A 12,657-nucleotide genomic window follows, 5' to 3' on the forward strand; every position below is an offset into this window, starting at 1 on the left:
TCACGACCAACTCCTTTTTGTAATATTTCTCTCTCTCTCTCTCCATGGCCTATCTCAAGTCATTTGTAAATACTTTGCATTCTCTTTTTATTTAATTTATAAGATTACAGTGTGATTTTACCCTATTGTTACCCTTCAAAAGACTCTTGCTCTTTGCATTGACAACAGAAATACTCTCACACTCACTCTCGGCACCAACGACAACAAAAATGCAATAGTCGTGTACTTTCTTCCACTCTCACTTTGGCACCGACAATAGAAATAGAACGGTTGCACGAGTCCCTCACTCGCGCTCTGGCGCCGACAACAGATATGTAAGGTTGTAGACAATCCCTCACTCTCACTCTCGGCACCGACAACGGAAATGTAACAACCGCATGCATTCTCTCACTCTCACTCTTGGCACCGACAACATAAATGTAACGGCCACATGCATTCTCCCACTCTCACTCTCGACACCGACAACGAAAATGCAACGGTTGCACGTAATCTCTAACTCTCACTCTCAACACCGACAACAGAAATGTAATAGTCGCATGCATTCTCTCACTCTCACTCTCGACACCTACAACAGAAATGTAACGGTTGCACGCAATCTCCCGCTCTCACTCTCGGCAACCGACAATAGAAATGTAACAGCCGCATGCATTCTCTCACTCTCACTGTGGGCACCGACAACATAAATGTAACGGCCACATGCATTCTCCCACTCTCACTCTCGACGCCGACAACGAAAATGTAACGGTTGCACGCAATCTCTAACTCTCACTCTCGGCACCGACAACAAAAATGTAACGGTCACATGCATTCTCTCACTCTCACTCTCGGCACCGACAACGAAAATGTAACGGTCGCACTTAATCTCCCACTCTCACTCTCGGCAACCGACAACAGAAATGTAACAGCCGCATGCATTCTCTCACTCTCACTCTCGGCACCGACAACAGAAATGTAACGTCCACATGCATTCTCTCACTCTCACTCTCGACACCGACAACATAAATGTAATAGTTGCACGTAATCTCTGACTCTCACTCTCGGCACTGATAACATAAATGTAACGGTCACATGCATTCTCTCACTCTCACTCTCGGCACCGACAACGAAAATGTAACGGTCGCACGCAATCTCCAACTCTCACTCTCGGCACCGACAACGAAAATGTAACTGTCGCACGCACTCTCCAACTCTCACTCTCGGCACCGACAACGGAAATGTAACGGTCGCACGCAATCTTCAACTCTCACTCTAGGCACCGACAACGAAAATGTAACTGTCGCACGCACTCTCCAACTCTCACTCTCGGCACCGACAACGGAAATGTAACTGTCGCACGCACTCTCCAACTCTCACTCTCGGCACCGACAACGGAAATGTAACGGTTACGCACAATCTCCAACTCTCACTCTCTGCACCGACAACGGAAATGTAACGGTCGCACGCAATCTTCAACTCTCACTCTAGGCACCGACAACGAAAATGTAACTGTCGCACGCACTCTCCAACTCTCACTCTCGGCACCGACAACGGAAATGTAACGGTTGTGCGCAATCTCTAACTCTCACTCTCGGCACCGAAAATGGAAATGTAACAGTTGCACGCAGTCTCTAACTATCATTCTCGGCACCGGCAACAACAAAGAGTGTAACGGTCACATGCATTCTCTTACTTTCACTCTTGGCACCGACAATAGAAATGCATCGGTCATGCGTCACATGCATTTTAGCACGATAACATCGCAACTCTTCATATGAATTAGTATTTATTAACCACGTCAAAATTTTACGGTCAAAACACACGTTCTCGTCCCGTGCTACACTGCTCCTGGCAAACCATGTACCGTATGAACCTTTTAACCTCTAACTAACAAAGGACCTAACGGCGTATTTCCCCGGTTGGACGGTGGAACTGACGGCCGTCCACAGAGCCAGCCCCTCTCTCCGGGTCTAAAATTGGCAGGAGAACAAGACAAATAAAAGGCAGCTAAAGAATTGGCAGCGGACCCGTGTGGACTGCTTTTTAGAAAAAACTGAACCGACATTGGTAACCGCAGTTTTATAAAGCCCCCGGGTACCTCACATGTTCAGCCTCTGTCTCTGCCCACTGACCGGTCCATGTTTAGCAACTCTGATCCATATTTAGCTGCTACTAATACTAGTAATTAGTTGAGAGAGAGCAAAAGCGAAAGGCTTCCAATCCAATCCATCCCCAAAGCCCAAAGACTATCGAGGAATAAATCTTGAAAAGGGTAAAGAGTAATTTCCTTCCTAGCTTTGCACAAGATAGAGATAGAGAGAGAGTGCCCCTCTCCTTCCTCCGCCCCTCCCCTATTAATTTCCTTCTAGTTTTCTGCAGGCACACACTCTGATAAGAAGCCCCTCCCCCCTCTCCTCTCTCTCCATTCTCCGAGCACTCGCTCTTTGTGTGAGTGTGGGACGGGACACTTATTATATTATCTTCACCAAGAAGGCAGTTCCTCCTTCTCTCGCTCGCCCTCTCACACACTCACACTGCGGGAGAGATGGAGCGCAATGTTTCCTGGTAGCTGCCTTCTTCCTGCTCTCCTCCCCCTGATTTGAGGCCTCCCTCCGCGTCCGTTTCCTCTGCACCAGATCTGCGCTCGTCCGTGGGGTGGGCTGCTGCGTTTCGGTCCGGAAGTCAGCCATGAGCAAGGAGGATGTGCTCAAGATACAGGTGAGTTCTTCCTTGCTTTGCTTCCTCTCAACTCAAGACATTCCCCCGCATGTTCCTTCTTGTTTCTGCTGCCATGAAATTTTTGTGAGGTTGCTTGCTTGCTCCTGTGTCTGATCCCTGCATGCCGTTCGTGTGTGTTCGTTTGTTCGTCCCCAAATCCGCAGACCTGCGTGCTCAAGGTGAACATCCACTGCGACGGGTGCCAGAAGAAGGTGAAGAAGATCCTCAGCAAGATCGATGGTAAATAATATAGTAGATGGAGTTCTGTTTATCCGTGTTGTTTTGTTGTTCCGTGGGGAGAATGTGTTGGATTCATCCATCTTGTTTGCAGGCGTGTACCAGACCTCCATCGACGCGGAGGAGGGCAAGGTGATGGTGTCCGGACTCGTGGATCCGGACACCATCATCAAGAAGCTCAACAAGGGCGGCAAGCCCGCTGTGCTCTGGGGCTCCAAGCCCGGCGGCGTCGCCAACCAGTTCCAAAAGCTCCACCTCGACGGTAACGGCGGCGGCGGTAAGGGCCAGCAGCCCAAGGACGCCGGCGGCAAAGGCCATCCCAAAGATGCCGGCGGCAAGGCCCAGAAGGGCGGAGGCAAGGACGCCAAGATGGCGATGCCGCAGCCGACCCCGCAGCAGATTCAGCAAATGCAGCAGCAGATGCAGATGAAAGGCGCGCCGACGCCGCAGCAGCTTCAGCAGCTGCAGCAGCAGATGCAGATGAAGGGCGCGCCCACGCCGCAGCAGCTTCAGCAGCTGCAGCAGCAGATGCAGATGAAGGGTGCGCCGACGCCGCAGCAGCTCCAGCAGCTGCAGCAGCAGATGCAGATGAAGGGCGCGCCGACGCCGCAGCAGCTCCAGCAGCTGCAGCAGCAGATGCAGATGAAGGGTGCGCCGACGCCGCAGCAGCTCCAGCAGATGCAGCAGCAGATGCAGATGAAGGGGCTGAAGCTGCCGCCGCAGTTCATGGGCGCCGCCGCGGCCAAGATGCCGTTCCCGGCGGGTGCGCCGGCCAAGGACCCCAAGTCCGTCAAGTTCAACCTCCCCGACGACGGCTGGGGCGACGACGGCGGCAGCGAGTTCGACGACGAGTTCGACGAATTTGACGACGACGAAGATTACGACGATGAGGGCTTCGAAGACGACTACTACGACGACCCCAAGATGATCATGAAGCAGATGGCCATGCCGCCGAACGCCGGCGGGGGCGACAAGAAGGGCGCCGGCAATGGTGGGAAGAAGGGCGGTGGAGGAAACGAGATCCCTGTGCAGATCAAGGGGAACGGCAACAACGGCGGCGGCAAGAAAGACGCGGGTGGCAAGCAGCAGCACCAAGGTGGCAACGGCAACGGCAACGGCGGCGGTAAGAACGGAGGCGGCGGTGGGCAGCCGAACAACGTCAAGGGAGGAGGAGCGCCGGTCCAGGGAAAGAAGGGCGGCGGCGCTGGTGGCCCGGCCCCAGGCATGGGTGGCCCGATGGGCGGCGGCATGCCGTCGCAGCAGCAGGCCATGTTCAGGCCTAACATGATGGGCGGCGCCGGTTTCCCCGGCATGGGCGGTCCAATGGGCCACCCGCACGCGGCGAGCGGCGCGCAGGCTGGCCGCGCCATGCAGGGCATGCCGCCGGCTGGGCATTACCAGGGCGCTGGCGGCGGCGGCGGCGGCATGCCGTCCGGCGCGGAGATGCTGCAGGCTGCCGCGGCGGCCGGGAATCCCATGGCGCAGCAGCAGTACATGCAACTGATCCAGCAGCAGCAACAGCAGCAGCAGATGGCAATGCTGCAGCAACAGCAGCAGCAGCAACAAATGATGATGATGAACGGCGGCCACGGCGGCGGCGCGGGAGGGTACCCTCAGATGGGCTACGGGCCGGGGTACGGGCGCCCGCCGATGGGCTCGTACCCGATGCCAACCGCCTATGCGATGCCGCCGCAGCCACCAGCGGGCGAGCCTTACAACTACTTCAGCGACGAGGACCCCAACAGCTGCTCGGTGATGTGAGAGATGGATCGCGCCACCGCCGCTCATGGTTGGAAGGAAGACCATGATGAATCTGGCAGTGGCATGACATGGGGCAACAACAAGTCCCATCTAGACCGTTTCTTCTTGATTAATTTAGCTTCTACATTTTCGCCCTTTATTTCAAGCTAAAAAAGAACAAGAGTTGTGAGACTTGCTTGAAGGCGATTGTAGGTACAGTAATTATCTATAGATGTCATAAGAGATGAATGCTCCATGCTGTTACAGTTGAAGAACAATGTGATTGACTGATGGTAGATCAATGAACAGTATGCAAAATAACTCTGGTGTCAATGTTGTGTCTTGTGTTTACATTCTGCGTTGGTACGACTGAAAAGTGAGATGTCCAGAAGAAACGATCGTAGAAATGTAGAAAGGATATGATGGCAGTTCGCTACATTTTTTTTGAGGGGCGCAGTTCGCTACATCTTCTCAACCAAGCTTTTCTGGTCCTCCTTCCTAAGAAAGACTCCCCACTGGACTTGGCCAATTTCGGCCCGATAAGCCTTGTGCACAGCTTTCCCAAGCTTCTGCAAAGTGCCCACCATAGCCCATTTCCGCCCGGTAAGCATTGTGCACAGCTTCCCCAAGCTTCTTGCAAAGGTGCTCGCCTTAGCCGATTTCTGCCCGATAAGCGTTGTGCACAACTTGCCCAAGCTTCTCGCAAAGGTGAGCCTTAGCTGAATTCCGCCCGACAAGCTATGTGGACAACTTCCTCTAGCTTCTTGCAAAGGTGCTGGCGAATCAACTAGCCCAACGTCTCTATGAGCTCATCTTGTCCCCAAAGAGCATTCGTGAAGGGTGCCATCTCTCCTCCTCAAACTTGACATATCGAAAGCATTTGATTTCGAGGCATGGTCATTCCTCTTGGAGGTACTGGGGGTTTGGCTACAAGTGGATCAATCTCATCACTTGCTCCTCCGTTCGTCCTTGTCACCAGGTTTATCCTATCTCACCGATGATCTTCCTTCTTGTCATCAATGTGCTAGATGCCTTGATCGGGGAATTTGACCATGAGTACATTCTGCTTCCTCTCTCTATGTGGGGCATCACGCCTCCCTATTCGCAGATGATGTGGCTCTCTTCTTGCGCCCCATCGTCCAGTACATGGCCGCAACAAAGACGATCCTTGAGATTTATGGGAATGCTTCAGGCCTCAAAGTGAACTTGTCCAAGAGCGCTATAATCCCCATCAGGTGTGATGACATCAACCCGCACGAGCTCAAGGATGTCTTCCCTTGTGCGACCATGCCAGTTCCTATCAAGAACCTTGGGCTCCCCCTCTCCAACTCGAGGCTACGGAAACGAGACTACACCTCCTGGTGGACAGTTTGCTAACAAGCTGCCTACGTGGAAGGCTGGACTAATCCCCACAAGCGGACGCATCATCCTTCTCAACTTTATCATCACCGCTACCGGGATTTACTTTCTTCTTGCTCTCGACCTTCCCCATGGATGCTCAAGGCGTCCGAAAAAATCGGCGCGAGTTCTTTTGGGCCAGGTCTGATTGCACTGAGGGAGGCCAATGTCTCGTCGCCTGGGGAAACTTCTACACCCTAGTCCAATTTGACGGCCTAGGTACTAAAAAACTCAAGGCTCTAAACGATGCCTTCACTCGAAGTGGTTGTGGGCTGCAAAACCTCTGATGATCTCCCATGGTCTGCACTTGAGCTCTCTGCATCAGATGAGGCCGAGGCCATCTTTGGAGCATCAACAAGGCTGGAGGTATGGTGCTTCTACTCTATCGGTGGGACTGTTGAATCGATGGAGCCAACATTCCGTGGAACAATGCCTCGTGGACTCGGGACATCAGAGGGTGGCTCCGCCGACGCAATTATCCAGTTCTTAGAGTTGTGGCAGAAGATCATTAGTCGACAACCGCTTCTCCTGGGCCTAGACTTCTAGTTGTGGAAATGGAATCCGCCAGGCTCCCACTCGACCAAAACAACATACGTGGCTACCTTTGCTGGAAGCATTGATCATCCAAGGGCATCGCTCAAGTATAAGATTTTCACCTGGCTGGTCATGCGCAATCGTTGATGGTCTTCTAACTGACTGGCCAAGCGCAGGCTACCTCACCAACAGTCATGCCCCATATGCTGCAAGCACGAGAAAACGATGGAACACGTGCTCCTCCAATGTGTGTTCGCCCACAAGGTTTGGTCAAAAATTATTAACTGGATCGGCCTACATCAACATTCCCCTTCCACCAAAGATTCCATCCTAGATTAGTGAACATCTCTCCAGCTGGTTGTGCCTCACAAGCTTAAAAAAACTGTGAACTCAGTTGTCATGTGAACGCTTAGCTACATATGGCTCGAGAGAAACAGAAGGGTGTTCAAGAACACCTCCCACCTTCCACTGGCGGTTATTGACAAGGCTAGGGACCATTGTTGCGAGTGGAGCAACAACAGTATTCTTAAGCGAGTTGTAACGTAGTTTGCTAGGAAGAATCATTGGGATGTCATTCTGTCCTAGTGCTTCAAGCACAATCTTGATGTAAATTGGTAAAATGTAAACTGCCTTTTGTATTAATATGTAGGCACACAGATCTCCTGGGTGTTCTTGAAAAAATGTAGAAAGTAAATTCCACTTTTTACTAGGAAGTTATCATAGTGGAACATTGGGGAACATGTGAATTGTGATTTTTTCACACAACTTTTGACTTTACACTCATAATTCTATATACTTTTTATTTAGAAAATAACATCATATTCGGCTGGATTTAGAAAGGATGATCAAGTGACATAATATATATTGGGATCTAAAATTTTGTGACATTTCTTTACTTTCTTCACACCTGTACTACTTACTATGTTGGTCTTGATTTGTGCTTTATTTATAAAGTAGAGAGAAAACTTATTTTGAGAGTACTTTATATTTTACACACATAAGAAAATCAACTACCTAGATCTAGATCTAAGAATATGCATTGCTACTTACCAAGAGTAAAAGGCCAGGTGGATAGGGGGGCGTCGCTGCCAGCCGCGGCGTCATCAGCGAGGCCAAGCCAAGCCTATACGGGAGATGAGGATGACATGGTTGTGATCGTGGCTTCGCTAGCCTAGGTAAGGTTGATGTTTGACAGTGCATGTGGAAGGGTGACTTAGAAGGATGCCCCGGGGTGGTGGCGAGAGCAAGGTGGCGGCGGTCGATGGTTATAGGTGGAATCGACCGGGCGGGGGCGAGAAGGTGAAGGGGATCGGCGGAGCGGGGGGAGGGGGAGGGGCGAGGCGTTCGATAGACGAAGGAAGAAGGGGAAAGTGTTTGATGCCGAGTTTATAGAAGTTGGTTGTAGGTGGGATCGACCGGGCGGGGGCGAGAAGGTGAAGGGGATCGACGGAGCGGGGGGGGGGGGGGAGGGCGAGGCATTCGATAGACGAAGGAAGAAGGGGAAAGTTTCTGACACTGAGTTTATAGAAGTTTAGGCTTGCTTGAAAAGTGACACGGTGTTGATTTGTCTTTTATCTCATACGTATTACATGTCAGCCAATGAAAATGATGGTTAGCTTCGGAGAATTCCCTATTTGTCCATTTTAAAAATGTGCTTCTCTGTTTGGTCCTGAATGAAATACACCTTACCATTAGCTGACTACCAAATAAACATGATGGAGGGGAAACTAGTTTCTGTAGGATGAGGGGCAAAAGTGTATTTTCAAGAGTCATTCGATATCATCCCTGAAAGAAATGGACGGTAGTATCAAAACATGAATACATTTTAAACGTGATATTAAAAGGGATAATTGTTTATTTTGGACCAAATAGGCAAGCATGCTTTTAAATAGGACCAAATATTATTTATTTTGGACCAAAATATGAAGCATGAAAAATACCAAATATGGAAGCATATATTTTTAAAATGCCAAATAATGAATTTTAGGACTACATTTACGATCAGCTCTCTCTTCACACAAGTTATTTTCTAATGTGTCTCTGGGTAGGCAATTTAGCCGAGCAATTTGAAAACCATGTTAGTGACACCGTTTCCTTAGAGAGCTCTTTCAAGATGGTCCCAATTCGATACGAGCCATCAATTTTTCAAGATCAGATGGCATATATTACTCCTATCTCTTGTGAGGTAAGATGTTGTCAATGATTATGTGGGATTAGTATGAACTTTTCATTTCTACAAAGTTAGAAAATAAATTATAGTGCCATTAAACACATGAAGGTAAATAAAGAAATAAATATGTATTCTAATAGATTTCATATTTGCTTTCCGATCTTGGTTTGGCTACAAGGTAATAGTGGTGTATTTTTCATTTTGACTTAACACTACATTCAATATGGTACTAGATCATGTAATTTGCGCAAATGATGTGGCATTTGTAAGCAATACACACGAATATATCATACGCAATACACAATCTTTTTAATTCAATATGGTGATTATGTATTAATCATGTAAGTAATTTTAAGAAACTATATTTCCAACATTAGAATACATACACATACAAAATATGAGCAGGCATACTTGAGTATGAAAAATATAAAACTTTAGATATTTAAATGGAGTTGACATGATGACATATGTCATTTTTTTATATTCTAAAACCACTTGCCCTGAGATTAAGAAAATCATACTTCAAAGATGTAATATACATATGTATCTCGCAAAAATATACACACACATGCCATATTTTATTTTCACCGAACATATGTACTTCCTTTGATCCATATTAATTGTTTCACATTTAGTACATATAAATTCCCCCCTAAAAAGATACATAGTATAAATGAAATTGTATATCTTTGGATAGAGGGAAATCTCTTCTTGGAAAATATATCACTAAATGTATCAATAATGCATTCACTTAATTGTAAGTTGTACTAAAAAGGAGCGTTCTCGACTAAAAAGATACCGCATAGTATAAATGAAATTATATATCTTTAGGTAGAGGGAAATCTCTTCTTGGAAAATATATCACTAAATCTATCAATAATGCAAACCCTTAATTGTTTTGTTGCAGTTGCCATATGTGGATAGTCAAAATTGTCCTTGGTCAATCAGTGGCTAGGATTAAATTGTCCTGATCATCTTAAAATTCCACCTTACACGAGAACAAGTTTTTTGCATGATCCATCTATATTTCTGGTTTTTCTTTTGATAGGGGAAAGACTTATTTAAACAATTATCGTTTTGATAAAAGAGAATCTCCTCTCTGATTTCTATTAAGATAAATCACCAAGTCCTACAGACAAACCATACAAGCAAAAGAAAAACAATGCATGATCTACCACCTAAAATATGGGCCTGTGAAGCCAACCTAGACCAGACGCGTCAAATAACAGAAATCATCCATCCCCCATACACACAAAACGGGATCCCCACAAGATCAGGTCTCCAGTAGGAGGTATAACAACAGGCCAACAAAGCTAGACTCCAAATACACACCACTACCAAGTTCTACATAACAGTGTTTATATGAGATCAAAGGAACAAAGGAAACGTGTAGCGGAGAGGGCGATCCAAGAGCAGACTCTTGTTGGAGGAGATCCCGAAGACCAGGAACACAATAGTGAGATCGCTTATATAAGATGATATATCCCTGGAGGCAAATTTAGCTAAGCTATCGGCCACTAGATTAGCGGCATGCTTACAGTCTATTGAAGGAGCAAGTATTGAACTCGTCTGTTTCCATCCCCTCACGCACTTGTGTGGTCCGGCTGTGATTTTGCACAGGAGAAACAACTATCTGTGGCCAGTATCGAGTTAGCACTTTGCACTTGACCGCAAAAGGCAGCAACATAGCCGCCCTACTAGAGCGTTTTTAGTTGTCGTCTCAATTTTTTCCTGCATTGCATACACTTCCCAGCCGAGTCTGGCTGAGAGAAAACAGACAAAAAACCAACATCTGCACCTAGTTTGGTTGACTACATACCCTCTTCCTGCATTAGAGGATAGCTTTGCGCACGGTGTTTGGCGTCCTACATCGTCTGAACTCACACATGTACACGTTTTTTGGTTGCACACATGCATCAAGTTGTGCTAACCTTGTACCCTATGTGGTGAGATTAACCGTTGCACCTTACACACAATCACAACGACCACACTAACGCCACACCACTGCAATGGCGACGAACTATAGGAGGATGATTAAGTTCTTCACCCCAAAGTGTGGCACCGCCTTGCCAACTTCAACCTTGCATGCCTGCTTTCGCACAAACTTGGAGTAAGCATCTTCTGCCGCCTGCCAAGTCTTAAACCCTCTGTGGCTACTATGCTTGTACCCTGAAACTTGTTCATTGCAAGCTTCCCATGAACTGTAAAACCCTGGAGCCCTCCCGATGAACACCTTATACCATTTGTCCTAGCAATGCACAAGAGCAAGCTCATGCAACAAAGCAATGGAGCACACAAGCAGCAAGCAATTGAGCACACAAACAGAAAGCATTGGAGCATAAGAGCAGTATTAAGCATGCATGATCATACAACATAGCAAGTTCAACCTAGCACAAATGGTGCCATCCTACCACCACATCCAAACGAGGGTGTAATCCTACCACTGCAAGTTCACCATCACCGTGAGGGGTTAGTATGAAGGAAATATGCCCTAGAGGCAATAATAAAGTTTATATTTTATATTATATTTCCTTATTCATGATAAAGGTTTATTATTCATTTTAGAATTGTATTGATCAGAAACTTAAATACATGTGTGAATACATAAACAAATACCGTGTCCCTAGTAAGCCTCTACTAGACTAGCTCGTTGATCAAAGGTGGTTAAGGTTTCCTAACCATAGACATGTGTTGTCATTTGATAACGGGATCACATCATTAGGAGAATGATGTGATGGACAAGACCCATCCTTTAGCTTAGCATATTGATCGTTCAGTTTATTGCTATTGCTTTCTTCATGTCAAATACTTATTCCTTCTACTATGATATTATGCCACTCCCGGATACCGGAGGAATACCTTGTGTGCTATCAAATGTCACAACAGAACTGGGTGATCATAAAGATGCTCTACAGGTATCCACGAAGGTGTTTGTTGAGTTGGCATAGATCGAGATTAGGATTTGTCACTCCGAGTATCGGAGAGGTATCTCTGGGCCCTCTCGGTAATACACATATTAAGCTTGCAAGCAAATGACTAAGGAGTTAGTCACAAGGTGATGTATTACGGAACGAGTAAAGAGACTTGCCGGTAACGAGATTGAGCTAGGTATGAAGATACCGACGATCGAATCTCGGGCAAGTAACATACCGATGGACAAAGGGAATTATGTATGTTGTCATAAAGGTTCGACCGATAAAGTTCTTCGTAGAATATGTAGGAGCCAATATGGGCATCCAGGTTCCGCTATTGGTTATTGATCGGAGAAGTGTCTCAGTCATGTCTACATAGTTCTTGAACCCGTAGGGTCCGCACGCTTAACGTTCGATGTCGATTTGGTATTATATGAGTTATGTGGTTTGGTGAACGAATGTTGTTCGGAGTCCCGGATGAGATCACGGACATGACGAGGAGCTACGGAATGGTCCGGAGGTAAAGATTGATATATAGAACGATGCTATTTGGTCTCCGGAATGGTTTCAGAATGCATCCAAAAGTTATGGGAATACCGGAAGGGGTTCCGGAGGCACCGGGAGACTATTGGGCCTTATTAGTCCATGTAGAGGGAACAAACCAGCCCACACAAGCTGGTGCGCCCCCCTAAGGCAGCCACGCCCAATTAGATGGAAAGGGGAGGCGCCACCTCCTCCTACCATATCTCTGGAAGGGAGATAGGAAAGAGAAGGGGCGCCTCCCCCCTTTCCTTCTCCCTTGTGCATTATATGGAAGGGGGGCACACCACTAGGAAAACCCTAGGGTGGTCGCGCGCCCTATTGGAGGCGCCCTAGGGCTGCCTCCTCCCCTCCCACACCTATATATATGTGGGGAGGGGTGCCACACAATACACAACTTATTCCACGCCGTGTGTCAGCACCCCTCCGCCT

At 47.6% G+C, this 12,657-nt stretch overlaps 1 protein-coding gene across 1 annotated transcript; it reads left to right on the top strand.

Annotated features, from left to right (window-relative positions):
- Positions 1–2,362: 2,362 nt before the first annotated feature.
- On the top strand, positions 2,363–4,992 carry LOC109779748 (uncharacterized). The gene is made up of 3 exons (XM_020338372.4): positions 2,363–2,694; positions 2,859–2,934; positions 3,026–4,992. Exons 1-3 carry the CDS (start codon positions 2,665–2,667, stop codon positions 4,690–4,692), a joined length of 1,773 nt encoding a protein of 590 aa, XP_020193961.1. The 5' UTR covers positions 2,363–2,664; the 3' UTR covers positions 4,693–4,992.
- Positions 4,993–12,657: the final 7,665 nt, after the last annotated feature.

The sequence above is a fragment of the Aegilops tauschii genome, chromosome 4, assembly GCF_002575655.3.
Source record: "Aegilops tauschii subsp. strangulata cultivar AL8/78 chromosome 4, Aet v6.0, whole genome shotgun sequence".
Taxonomy (NCBI): Eukaryota; Viridiplantae; Streptophyta; class Magnoliopsida; order Poales; family Poaceae; genus Aegilops; species Aegilops tauschii.

Excerpts from the sequence above, each read along its gene's own strand:
- LOC109779748 (XM_020338372.4), top strand. The coding sequence starts at position 2,665 with ATGAGCAAGGAGGATGTGCTCAAGATACAG. Across the intron at positions 2,695-2,858 it reads AGGATGTGCTCAAGATACAG|ACCTGCGTGCTCAAGGTGAA; the intron begins GTGAGTTCTTCC and ends CCAAATCCGCAG. Across the intron at positions 2,935-3,025 it reads GATCCTCAGCAAGATCGATG|GCGTGTACCAGACCTCCATC; the intron begins GTAAATAATATA and ends TCTTGTTTGCAG.